Source organism: Narcine bancroftii, chromosome 1, assembly GCF_036971445.1.
Source record: "Narcine bancroftii isolate sNarBan1 chromosome 1, sNarBan1.hap1, whole genome shotgun sequence".
Taxonomy (NCBI): Eukaryota; Metazoa; Chordata; class Chondrichthyes; order Torpediniformes; family Narcinidae; genus Narcine; species Narcine bancroftii.
The window spans coordinates 251,167,872-251,181,570 of record NC_091469.1 but is presented as its reverse complement, the minus strand read 5'-3'; the positions used below and the strand labels follow the sequence as shown (position 1 = coordinate 251,181,570).

The following is a 13,699-nucleotide window of genomic DNA, read 5'->3' as shown; positions in this document are numbered from 1 at the left end:
TCTGATTCTGATTCTGAGTTTATTGGCATATACATCATTAAATGTACTCATGATTGAAATTGTTACTGGCTGCACCAGGTGGGTGGGAGGGATGAGTTGATAAGGGATTCAAGGAGGGAGTGATCCCTGAGAAACGGGTGGGAAGGGGTGTCTGGTGGTGGGGTGGTTGCAGCTGGCAGAAGTGGTGTTAGGTTGCCCTTTGAGATGGCCAAATGTAAGGGGATTATATACAGTAAATGGGGTTCAGGTCCAAAGATCCTCAAAATGGCCTTGCAAGTAGATAGGGTGGTAAATAAGGCATACTTGTCTTCATTGGTCAGGGCACTGAGAACAAGAATAAGAAAGTGCTATATAAAACTTTAGATAGTGCACTTGGTGTACTGTGCGCAATTCTGGTCACCCCATTACAGGAAAGAAGTGAAGGCTTTGGCAAGGACACAGAAGCAAGTGACTAGGATGCTGACTGGATTACAGGTAGGAGCTACAAGGAAAGATTAGAGAAACGAGCTTTTTTTTACTGGAGCGTCAGAAGCCAAGGAGAGATCTGATGGAAGTTTATAAAATTACAGGAGGCATGGACTGTCAAAATCTTTATCCCAAAGTAAAATTTTCACATACTAGAGGACATGCATTTAAGGTGAAGGGGAAGGGACGCTGACACTTGCCTTGTTTTTCTGTATTTTCTCTTGAACCTCTCTGCTGTTCATCGTCTCCTCCAGCAGTTCTTGATAGCGGGGACAGTTTCTTTGTGGAAACCTGAGAAACTGGGGGGGGGGGGTGTAAAGAAGTCACAACTTGCTTCCAGGATTCATTATATGGAAAAAAGCTGAAGAGTTCAATTCATTCAAACACACAACCCATGCTACCACAATGAATGATGCAAGACCAAGAACCCTGGGCCAAGGAGTAGCAAACACATGTTGAAACAACAGGGGAGATGGCAACAGTAACCTTGTCCCATGGATGATAGAGCAGGAACTTTTCCAAGCTTATAGTCAGAACAGTACAGGTCCTTCAACCATGATGCTGTGTCGACCTATATAAACCTACTCCACCTTTCCTGCCCTCACAGCCCATAACCTCTATTTTTCTTGTATTCATGTGCCTAGCTCCCCAGAGTCTTTTGAATGACCCCATTGTACCAGCCTCCACCACCATCCCCAGCAATGCATTCCACTCTTTTTCCAAAAACAAATCACCTCTGACATTTCCTTTAAACCTTCCTCCACTCACCTTAAACTAATGTGGCCTGGTATTGACCATTGCCACCCTGGGAAAAAGGTGCTGGCTGTCCAACCTACCTTTACACCTTGATTGTAACCTCTCATCATCTGGCACTCCAAAGAGAAAAGCCCAGGTCACTCAGCCTTTCCTCATAAGTCATGTTCTCCAGTCCTAGCAGCACCCTGCACCCCACACATGAACATTCAACACTGTTCTTCTCACACTCCTGCCCTGTGCTGTATATTAATTATTCAGAAAATGAAATGAATGGCTTTGAGACTGTTTGCAAATGATTCAAAGGTAGGTGGAAGAGCAGGTGATGTGGAAATAGGGAGGCTGTAGAAGAACTTTGACAGATGAGGAGAATGGGCAGAGAAATGGCAAATGAAATAGAATGTCAGAAAGTGTACAGTTACACATAAATAGGGAGAAAAATTCAAATATTCAGATGCAAATGGGCCTGGGAGTCCTTGTACCTGAAGGTAAACTTGCATGTTGACTCAGTGGCGAAGAAGGCAAAGGCAATGGTGGCATTCATTTCAAGAGGAATAGAATACAAGAGCATGGAGGTGATGTTGAGGCTTTATAAAGCACTGGTAAGACCTCAAGTGGAGTATCATGAGCAGTTTGGGTCCCCTCGTTTAAGAAAGGATGTGCTGTAATTTGGTTGAACTGTTGGGGAGTGTTTAAACTCATTTGGCAGGGGGATGGGAACCAGAATGTGAAGGAAGAGAGAAGAGAAGGTAGATAGGATGAGGTTGTGGGTCTGTGAGGAAGGACAGGCAGGGAAGGAAGCAGAAATGTAGTCAGTTGGAGTGTTTGAAATGTGTCTGTTTCAATGCCAGGGATGTTAGGAATAAGGGAGATGGACTTAAAAGCATGGATCAGGATGTGGAATTGCGATGTGGTGGGCGTTACAGAGACTTGGCTGATGCAAGGACAGGATTGGCTGATGCAGGTACTGGGGTTTATGTTTTAAAAAAAGGATAGGGTGGGGAGAAAAGGGGGGAGGATAAGGATTACTGGTCTGGGATAGTATCACAGCTGCAGAAAAGGAAATCCTTTGGAGGGAATGTCTACTGAGCTTGTGCGGGTAGAAGTCAGAAATAGGAAAGGAGCAATAACTGTATTGAGAGTAGTCTAGAGGCCCCCATATAGCCCTCGAGACACTGAGGAACACATCAGCAGGCAGATTTTGGAATAGGGTTGTTGCTGTGGGAGAATTCAACTTCCCAAATATTGACTGGCACCTCCTGTCTGCAAGAAGGATAAATGGGGCAGAATTTGTCGGGTGTGTTCAAGACTGATTTCTGACACAGTATGTGGATCAGCCATCAAGAGGAGAGGCCCTACTGGATTTCGTACTGGGCAATGAACCCGGTCAGGTGACAGGTATCTTGGTGGGGGAGGATTTCAGTGATAGTGACCACAACTCCCTAAGCAAACAGACAAAATGGTAAAGAGTTTAATTTGGGAAGGGCTAATTATGAGGAGATGAAGCCGGAACCAGGGAGAGTAAATTGGCAACAGATGTTCTCAGGAAAAAGCACAGGATGTTGAGAGACTTGTACAGGGTTCTAGAAAGGATTGTCCCACTGAGGCAGGGAAAAGATGGTAGGAAAAGGGAACTATGGTTGACAAAACAGATGAGGCAGCTGGTCAAGAGGAAGAAGGAAGCATTCAGTAGATTAAGGAAACAGGAAGGGCTCATGAGAAGTATATGGTAGCCAGGAAGGCCGGGCAGGGGGCTGAGTGGGAAAATGGATCAGCTCATGATTAAATGGCTGGACAGACTCGATGGGCTGAATAGCCCACTTCTGCTCCTACTGTATGTCTGATGACTCTTGCCTTGTCTTGCTCCACAGGCACTGTATGCACAGGAATCGGTTGCCAATTCAAGTCAGGATGGAAGATCTGCTGTTCTTGCGGAGGGTACAGAGCAGCAAGATTTACTTCAGCACTCATTAGAGTCCGGTCGATATCTGTGCTGCGAACATAAATCTATAGGGAGAAAAATTAGAGTACTATGAAATGTGTTCTCAATAGCCAGCAGTCACCTGATGAGGTAAAAGGAATCATGAACAGCACTGCCCCCAACCCACAAGGGGCTAATTGGAGGAACAAAGGTGCCTAACCTTTTATTCGGGATCGTCGGGACCGGATACCTGCTGTTGATCAGAATCTTATAGATTTCGGAATCATTTTGATTTGGTCCCTTTAAGCAAATGCCTTGCTCCTAGCTTCCACCCCTGGCCATCCATCACCACCCGTCTGTCCGTTGGCGCCCATCCCCCCCCAGTGCCAGACTATTTTGCGCCATAGGCCGGGCTGAGCTTGGGGAGAGGGGGTGATGCTGACCAAGGGGAGTGGTGGCTCAACGTGTACCATACAGGAGGCTCTCAACCAGCATGTCAGTCAGATGGAAGTTGGAGGCGACGGGGTGGCCCGGGAGCTTAATCAAAAAGGTGGCCTGCATTGGCTGCTCGGACGGAGCCAGTGGCCAAACGGGACAGAAGGCTGGACACGAGGTGCAGAGCTTCTGGAGTGGGCTGTCACGTCGGTGGAGCTAAGTGCCGGTGGCTTTTAGACACTCCACAACCTCAGTGGGCTGGCCCTCAGGCACACCCTGGAAGTGCAGCGCCATCTGTCACCAACCCCCCCATCTAACTCCTGACGTGGCAGCAGGGTTGCAGTGCTGCTGAACCCAGAGTTTACGGAGCACCCCACTGGATCACAGCAACGGCTCAATTCAGGAGCAATGGCCATCTTCCTTACCTACAATCCACCCCCGCAGCTGGAACCACTCTGCCAGAACCAGAGCGGTTCCAGCTGCATGGGGGATTATGGGTAAGGAAGGTAGCCATTGCTCCTGCATTGAGCCAGCTGCCTCCTGCTTCTTTTCCACCGGGTGCTAGGGGCCGAGAGTCACCTTTCCACCAAAGGGGCAGGGACAACAAGGACGGGAGGGGGAGGGCCCTCCCTCTGAAAAAGGAGAATTTATTACAGGAAATTAACGTTACTTATGTGTAATGTCATCTACTGAAAGAAGTGCTGGTTTTTGGAGGTTGCGGGTGTTCGGAATCCCGGATAAAAAGGTTAGGCACCTGTACCAAGGACATAAAGGTCAGCCCCTTCCCATGTAATATGAAGAGGAAATAACCAGCCTCAGGGAAGAGGGGCCAGGGACCTTCTTACACGGACAAATAGGGTTGCAACTGGATTGCCAATCCCATTATTGAGTGCTCCGACCCTTCGCCTTTTCTCCTTTGTGTGTCCCTTCCCTCAGAGCCCAAACCCTTCACCCCACATGTCCTCAGCTCCTGCTCCTTCCCCCCCAGCAGATCCATTTAGAATCTAGGCCAAATCTCCTCTGCACCCTCTCTAAAGCTTCTACATCCTTCCTGTAATGAGGCAGCCAGAGCTGAACACAATATCCAAGTGTTGTCTAACTAGTGTTTTATACAGCATTATCTCACAGTTCTTGAACTCAGTCCCCTGACGAATGAAGGCCAACACACTATACGCTTTCTTAATCATCCTATCAACTTGCTTAGCAACCTTGAGGAAACTATGACTTTGAATCCCACGATCTCTATTTTCTTCTGCACAAGAATCCTGCCTTTATCATAAGTATGATTTGCTGAATAAAACTTTCTTTTGCTATCTTCAGCTAAGATCTTAAGGGATAACTTGGGGCTGTCTAAGACTCTGCCCATGTGGTGACATGGAGACTCTAATTCTAAGGAGGAATTACATGTAAATTTATTTCAGTGATGTATCTCCTATTCCAGAGTGAAGGCCCTAAGTCGGGCTTTCACAAGGCAAGGGAAAGGTGGGAGTTGGACTTGGGCACAACAATCCACGAGCAGTGCTGGTCAGACCTGTGTCGGGACAGTAATGACAACAGTCATTAATGCCAGGTACAGGTTGGTGCAATGCAGCTGTACCTCACACGACAAAAATTACATAAATCCAAACCAGAAATTCAGAAATGTGGAGATTGGAACCTTTATCCATTCAACTTGGCTGTGTACAAAGGTCCTTCTGGGAGGACCTGGGATGCATTCTGGAAAATATTACTAATGTAGATTTTCCACAGTATCCGGAATTGAACCTTATGGAAAACATTATGAACATGAGTTTTAAATTCTCCAAGTACCAAATTCAGTTTGTGAAGGTCGCCTTGGGGATAGCCAGGAAATGTATTGCTGGCCAACTCCTAGCTAAAGATTACATGATGTCGTACAAAAATGCAGAGTTGTACTCCTCTGGAGAAAAAAAAATCACATACAATTTAAGGAGGAAATATGACACATTCGTTAGGGTGTGGCAGCCTTACCTGCAATATTATACCCCTCCTGAATACAAGAAAGGCCATAATCCATGTTAGTCGTGGCGCAGATGATGGGCTTTTGTATTTTGTTCCTATCTTTTATATTTCAGGTTACTTTGGGGTTTTCTCAAGTTCCTTTAAGGGTCTTTGATTTTACTGATAATTGTCTTTATGCGTTTGTTTAATTTGTATAAACTTTGTGGTATTAGGGTATGGAAGAGGGGAGAGGGGCGGGGGAAAATATGAACTTTATGTTATATACTATTGTTGAGGGAGATTGTATTGTTTGTTTGGATTTGTGTCTTTGAAAATCAAAATTAAATATTAAAAAAACATATTCTGCTATCTTCAGCTAACATCTTTCTTAAGGAATAACTTGGAGCTGTCTAAGGCCCTGCCCACATGGTGGCATGGAGACTAATTCTAAGTTCGACCTTCCAAGGTGCATCACTCCATACTTATCCAGATTGAACTCTGTCTACCACTTCTCTGTCCAACTCTGCATCCTGTCTATATCCAGTTGTAACCTATGACAACCTTCTCCACTATCCACAACACCACCATCTGCAAACCCCTCCACTTCTTCACTCTTCATTTATATATTTTTAAAAAATCATAGAAACATAGAAGATAGGAGCAGGAGTAGGTCATTCGACCATTCGAGCCTGCTCTGCCATTCAACAAGATCATGGCTGATCTTAAAGTTCAGTACCCCGTATCATAAAATTCTGGTCCCCTTTAACTTTCAGACATAACCACTCCATTACTTCACCATCAACTGATCATTCTATCTCTTCCCAGCACAAGCCTCTTGCATTCCCCTTCACCATGACACCCAGCCCCTTTCCCCCTCTGGTGACACAACCATGGTTCTACTCTTCTCCATTCCAAGGCTCTTGCCATGCAATCTCTCCAATGCCCCATCACTCTCCTCTCCTCTTCCAAACCCATCAAAACAGCACCCACCCTCTTCCCCATCTCCCAGTAATATCATTCAAGACCCGAAGATCATATATCCCTTAGATCAGCTGCTGCTCACCTCATTCCGGTCATAAGAAGAACTGAGGAAGCCACTGTAGCGATGTCTTAGATACTGTCCCAGAGCATAGTGCTGCTTCATCCCAATCTACAGAACAGTGGCAAAAATCACAGGCATAAATAGTATAGATAGGAAACGTCAAATGTAAGCACACAATCACAAAAGTGACCCCCACCCATCAATTTGAAACCCAAATCTAAGTGAACACATTTTAAGGTTATTCCATCAGTAGAGCTGGAGCCATGCAGCATAGAACAGGCCCTTGGCATTCTCATTTACCTGAACGTGTTCAATATCCTTCCTGTCCATATATCTGTCCTGTTTATCTGGGTATTCTCGAACTGGATGGCATTAACATCGACTTCTCCAGTTTCTGCTAGCCGACTCCCCGTTCTCCCTCTCTTCTCCATCCCTCTGTGTTCTTTCCTCCAGCTCTCCACCCCTTCTCTTCCCTTGTTTGCTTTTGTGCTCTCCCTCCCTTAACCACCTATTACCTCCTGCCTGTAAGACTGTGCACCTTCCCCTGCCCCTCCTCATTACCCCCCAGCATTTTGTTCAGACGCCTGCCCACTTTTTGATCATAACTTGATGAAGAGCTCAGGCCCAAAATGTTGGTTATGTATCTTTATCTTTGCTCCACAAAGTCCTCCATTTGACCTGCTGAGCTTCTCTAGCATTGCTTTTAATTCAAATGGTGTTATTGTACCCATTGCTGTGCTTCCTCTGGGAGCTTGTTTCAGATATGGACCACCCTCTGATTGAAATAGTTTCCCCTCAGGTCCATCTTAATATTTTCCCCCCTCCACTTTAAACGTATGCCCTCTAACTCTAGAATTGCCCGCCCTGGAAAAGAAACAGTTAGCATTCACTTTGTCTGTGCTTCTCATGAAATAAATCTCTTTAAGGTTTACCCCTTGGATTTCTACAATCTATGGAATAAAGACGCAGTCTATCTAACCTCTCTCTATTCTTAATCCCTCCAATCCCAGCAACATTCTGGTGATGCTTGGTAATATTTACTCTACGTGAATTGGGCCCCAGTCCCACCCAGATTTGTGGAAGGGATGTTTATTATTCATGATCAATGAAGTTATTGAAAAGCCAAAATAATTCTTGAAGGAAATTATGATCTTTTATGCTCTCTTTGTAAAGGATAATCAACTGTACCAATGAGAATCCCTGCAGAAGCTGGCGACCTTGTGATATTTGTCTTTGAGGCTAATGTAAGAAGGTGAACCCTCGCAAAGTGTCAGGCTCTGATGGCATACTGAAAACCTGTGTCAAAAACTAGCTGGGGTATTCACAGACATCTTCAATCTCTCAGTTAGAATTTCCCACCTGTTCTAAATCAGACTGATGCCCAATAAGAGCTGAGTGAGTTGCTACAATGAATATCGCCCACTAACACTCACATCTACTGTGATGTGGGGTTTGAGGGGTTGTTCATGGCCAGAATTAACTCACACATAAGTAAAGACTTGGCCTACCATGACAATCACTCAACAGATGCAGTCCAATTGGCTCTCTAATCAGCCCTAGATCATCCAAACAACTGCTTTTCATCAATTACAGCTCAGCTTTCAACACCATCATCCTCTCAGTACTGGTCAGCAAGCTCCAAAACCTGGGCTTCTGCACCTCCTTCTGAAACTAGATCCTTGATTTCCTCATCGGAAGACCACGGCCAGTGCAAATAGGTAACAATATCTCCCCCTCACTGACAATCAGCACAGGCACATTTCAGTCATGGGTGTGATCTAATCTCTCTGCACGCATGACTGTGTGGCTAGTCACAATTCAAATGCCATCTCCAAATTTGCTGGAGACACCACAGTTGTCGGCAGAATCACAAATGGCAATGAGGAAGCGTACAGGAGTGAGACAGATCAGCTAGTCACAACCTTGTACTCAACATTAGCAAAACTGATTGTGGACTTCAGGAAGGGGAAACCAGGAGTTCACAAACCAGTCTTCATCAAGGGGTCAGAAGCAGAAAGGGTAAAGTACTTCAAATTCCTGGGTGTCCACATCTCTGAAGATTTATTCTGGGGCCTTCATGTCGATGCAATCACAAAGGTGGCTCGCCAGTGACTATACTTTGTTAGGAGTTTGAGGAGATTTGGTACGTCACCAAAGACTCTTGCAAATTTCTGCAGATGTACCATGGAGAGAATTCTGACTGGTTACATCATTGTTTGGTTTGGAGGTGCCATGTACAGGACAGGAAGAAGCTACAGAGAGTTGTAAACTTGGCCAGTGGCATCATGGGCATTAGTCTTCACTCAATTGAGGCCATTTACAAAAGGCAGCATCTTAAGAAAGTCAGCCTCCATCATCAAGGACCCTGACCACGCAGGTCATCCCCTCTTCTCACTGCTATCATCAGGAAGGAGGTACAGGATCCTGAAGACGAACACCCAATAGTACAAAAACAACTTCTTCCCCTCCGCCAGATTGCTGAATGGACAATGAACCACCGATACTGCCTCACTGGCGCTCTTCTTCTGCCACTAATTTATTTTTAAAGTGTAATTTATAGTAATATTTGCACCTGTGTTGCTGCAGCAAAACAACACATTTTGTGACAATAAATTCTGATTTTTGACTGCTTTATAATGACCCTCTTCAGACATCAGTTGTGCAATGGCACATGGAGAGAGCGAGTGTTCAATAGTCATTCCACCTGCTCAGTCCCATACACCCACAACTGGCACTCAGATGAGCACCCAAGTGTTGTGGCCCTTTTACAAGGCCAACTGCACAAGTGTTGGTACGTTTCTTTACATTTACATATTTTTGTTATTTGATTTCAAGTTTGTTATCATCTGACTGCACAAATACAACCCAATGAAACAACGTTCTCTGGTCCTCGGTACAAAAACATGCAAACACACATACGTGATACATAAGCAGCGTGCACTTAAAACACACACACACATAAATATTTAAATAAATAGTAGACTCTCAGAGGCTTTATATGAGCAGTTCATCAGTTGTTCAGCAGTCGCACTGCCAGAAAAAGAAGCTGTTTCTCAGACTGGTGGTTCTGGCTCTGATCCTCCTGTATCTCTTTCCCAATGGGAGTAGCTGGACAGTGCTGAATGCAGGGTGATAGTCCTCAACGATTTTGAGATCCCGCTTTAGACAATGATCCCAGAAAATCACAAGAATCAAGAGAAGTAGGCCAATTGGCCCATTGGGTCTGCTCTGCCATTTAATCATGAGCTGATCCTTATCACTCAACCCCATGCCCTGGCTTTCACCCCATTACCCTTGATGCCCTGATTAATCAAGGACCTGTCAATTTCCATCTTAAATATACCCAGCAACCTTGCTTCCATCACCTCATGTGGCAACTAGTTCCACAGACTCATGACCCTCTGGCTAAAGAAAATTCTCCATATTTATCTTGAAATTGTGGCCTCTTGTCCTTGAATCCCCTACCATGGGAAGCAACTTTATCACATCTACTGTGGCCAGGCCTTTCAGCATTTGAAATGTCTCTATGAAGTCATCCCCTCATCCATCTGTACTCCAATAAGTACATTCCAAGAGCTGAGAAATATTCCTCATATGCTAACGCTTTCATGCCTGGTATCATTCTAATAAATCTTCTCTGAACCCTCTTCAATGCTAGCACATCCTTTCTCAAATAAGGCACCCAAAACTGAGCCTAGTCTCACCAGTGTCCTATAGAGTCTCATCATTACATCCCTGCTCTTGAAGGCTATTGCTTTAGGAATGAAAGGCAACATTGCATTCACTTTCTTCACCACTGACTCAAGCTGGAGGTCAACCTGTAGGGGATCCTGCACGAGGACTCCGAGTCCCTTTGTACCTTTGAATTTTCTCCCTAGCTAAACAATAGTCTGCCCGTCTATTTCTTCTACCAAAGTGTATGACTACACTTTCCAACATTGTATTTCATCTACCATCTCTTTGCCCATACTCCTAATTTATCCAAGACTCTCTGCAGCCTTTCCGTGTCCTCAGCACCACCTGACCTATCATCTATTTTGGTGTCCCTGCAAATTTAGCCACAAAGCTATCTATTCCATTATCCAAATCATTTATATACAGTGTAAAAAGAAGCGTCTCAAAATCTGACCCCTGCAGAAGACCACTAGTAACAGGCAACCAACTGAATAGGATCCCTCTTATTCTCACTCTCTGTTTCCTGCCTATTAGACAATGCTCTACCCATGCTAGTATCTCTCCTGTAATTCTATGAGTTCACAAGTTGTTAAGCAGCTTCATATTATGGTCAAGAACGCAACATCCACTGCTTCTCCACTGTCTATCCTGTTTGTTATCTCCTCAAAAAAGTTTAGTAGTTTTGACAGGCATGATTTTCCTTTAAGGAAACCATGCTGATGTGGACCCATCTTGAAATGCTCTGTAGAGCTCGTCGAAAGAATCAAAGACTTGTTGATCCAAACCAAGGCTTTTATTAGCAAAAGACAGGAGCTCTTCACAGGTGGCCGACCAGTCCGGAATGATCCGACCTGGCTAGGGACACAACCCTTTAAGGCCCAAACAGTAGGCGTGGCTTAGCTCTCAGCCAATCGCTGTAAGCACAGTCTAGATACTGTAACTATATTACACTATATACATTGGTGATAGATCTGTACTATCACGTTCATCCCTTCTTGGAGAACTGACCCTGGAAAAAAAACCAAAAAAACGAGGGAGAGAATGAAAGAAGGGGTAGGTTAAGGACTGTAGCGGTCAGGGGGTCTGACCATCCGGCGTGACCGCCGTGATGCCGGGATTGGGGTCGCTGGAGTGGTGTCGCCAGCGGGCTCATTGGGTGTGACCGCTCCTTCGCTCAATTCCCCAGTCGTGTTGTCGGCAGGGTGGCCCGGGTCGTTGGGGTGCTGTTGGTCCTTCTGTTGCGGCACGGGGCCTGGGGAATAAAGAGTTGGGGAAGGTTGGGTTGGGGGGTTTGCTGGGTCTACCGTGTCCTGAGCTAGGTCCCGCACCGAAACAGTGTCCTCCCGCCCATCTGGGAACTCAACGTAGGCGTAATGCGGGTTCGCGTGGAGTAGAGTCACTCGGTCGACCAAGGGGTCGTTCTTTGAGTGCCGGACGTGGCGTCGCAAAAGGACGGGGCCAGGGACGGTGAGCCATGCCGGTACAGTGGTTCCCTAATTCGGATTTCCTCGGGAAAAGGAACATCCTTTCGTGCGGGGTGGCATTTGTTGCAGTACATAGGAGGGAGCGGATGGAGTGTAAGGCACTAGTGAGAAACTCCTGCCAGTGAGAGGTGGGGAGACCTTTAGACCAAAGAGCCAGTGTAACCGCTCTCCATATGGTGGCATTCTCCCTCTCGACCTGGCCGTTACCGCATGGGTTATAGCTCGTGGTCCTGCTTGAAGCGATACCACACTCCAGAAGGTACTGTTGCAGCTCTGCGCTCATGAATGAGGACCCCTATTACTGTGGATGGAATTGGGGTACCCGAAAATGGCGAAAATACTGTGAAGGGCCTGTATCACTGAGGTGGCAGTGGTGTCTGGGCAGGGCACAGCGAACGGGAAGCAGGAGTACTCGTCGATGGCCATAAGGATTACGGTTGGTCGACGGTAGGGTTAAAGTCTACGCTAAGACACTCAAAGGAGCGGGTGGCTTTGATAACGTGGGAGTTATCCGGACGGAAGAAGTGGGGCTTGCATTCAGCGCACACCGAACAGGCTCGGGTCATGGAGCGGATCTCCTCGACTGTGTAGGGTAGGTTGCGCGCCTTCACAAAGTGGGCAAACCTAGTGACCCCTGGATGACAGAGCACCTCATGGAGTTTCTGTAGTCTCTCCATCTGTATGCTGGCGCACGTCCCCCTGGAGAGCGCGTCAAGCGGGTCGTTGAGCTTACCAGGCCGGTACAGGATGTCGATTCTCCATCTGGCGATTTTGTCGTTTTTTTAATCTTACCACGCTGAACATGAAGGAGACCGCGCGTTGATCAGTCAACAGTGTAAAGCGCCTCCCAGCGAGGTAATGTCTCCAACGAAGCACCGCTTAAACTATGGCCTGGGCCTCCTTCTCGATCGAGGAGTGTCTACTCTCTGGACCCTGGAGGGTTCTGGAGAAGAAGGCTACAGGCCGACCGGCCTGGTTCAAGGTGGCTGCCAGAGCGAAGTCAGATGCATCACTCTCGACTTGAAACGGGCCAGACTCATCAATCGCGTGCAGCGTCGATGTCGGATTTGATTCGATTGAAAGCCGCTCTGGCTTCGGTCGAGAGGGGAAAGGAGGTGGTCTTGATAAGAGGACACACCTTGTCGGCGTAGTGTGGAACCCATTGGGCGTAATACGAGAAAAGGCCCAGGCAGCGTTTGAGCACTTTCTGGGTATGGGGGGGGGGGGTGGTGGTAAGTCCATTAGGGGACGCATGCGGTCAGGATCTGGCATGACTATCCCGTTCTCCACCACGCAACCTAAAATCGCGAGTCGTGTGGTCCGGAAGACACACTTGTCCAAACTGTAAGTCAGTTTCAGCCGACGGGCAGTTTGAAGAAATTTGTCTAGGTTGGTGTCGTGGTCCTGCGTGTCATGGCCGCAGATGGTGATATTGTCCAGATACAGGAAGGTAGCAGTTAGCCCGTTCTGGTCCACCATCTGGTCCATTTCCCGCTGGAAGACCGCGACACCATTCGTGACCCAGAATTGTACCCTGAGAAATTGATATAGCCGCCCATTCGCTTCGAAGGCCGTGAATGGTCGGTCCTCACAGCGGATCGGGAGCTGGTGGTAGGCCGAACGTAGGTCAATGTTGGAGAATATGCGGTATTGGGCGATCTGGTTCACCACATCCGTGATGCGTGGCAGGGGGTACGCATCCAGGAGCTTGAAGCGGTTAATGGTCTGGCTATAGTCGACCACCATCCGTAGCTTTTCCCCGTTCTTAACAACCACCACCTGGGCTCTCCAGGGACTTGAGCTGGGTTCGATGATGCCCTCATCCAGCAATCTACGCACCTCACTCCTAATGAATTGCCTGTTTTCGTAACTATATTGCCGACTTTTGGTAGCTTCCAGCCAGGGGTGAGGTTTGCGAAGAGTGCTGGCGGGGCAATCCGGAGTGTGGAAAGGCCGCAGGATTGG

At 46.9% G+C, this 13,699-nt stretch overlaps 1 protein-coding gene across 1 annotated transcript in view; it reads right to left on the bottom strand.

Annotated features, from left to right (window-relative positions):
• The window catches only part of LOC138741244 (prostatic acid phosphatase-like), a 74,304-nt gene that overhangs the window by 36,550 nt on the left and 24,055 nt on the right, over positions 1–13,699 (bottom strand). Inside the window, exons 3-5 of the mRNA XM_069895005.1 lie at positions 6,597–6,683; positions 3,073–3,225; positions 666–764 (exon numbers count right to left, since the gene is read on the bottom strand). Coding sequence (XP_069751106.1) covers positions 666–764; positions 3,073–3,225; positions 6,597–6,683 — 339 coding nt within the window. The remainder of the gene's footprint in view (positions 1–665; positions 765–3,072; positions 3,226–6,596; positions 6,684–13,699) is intronic.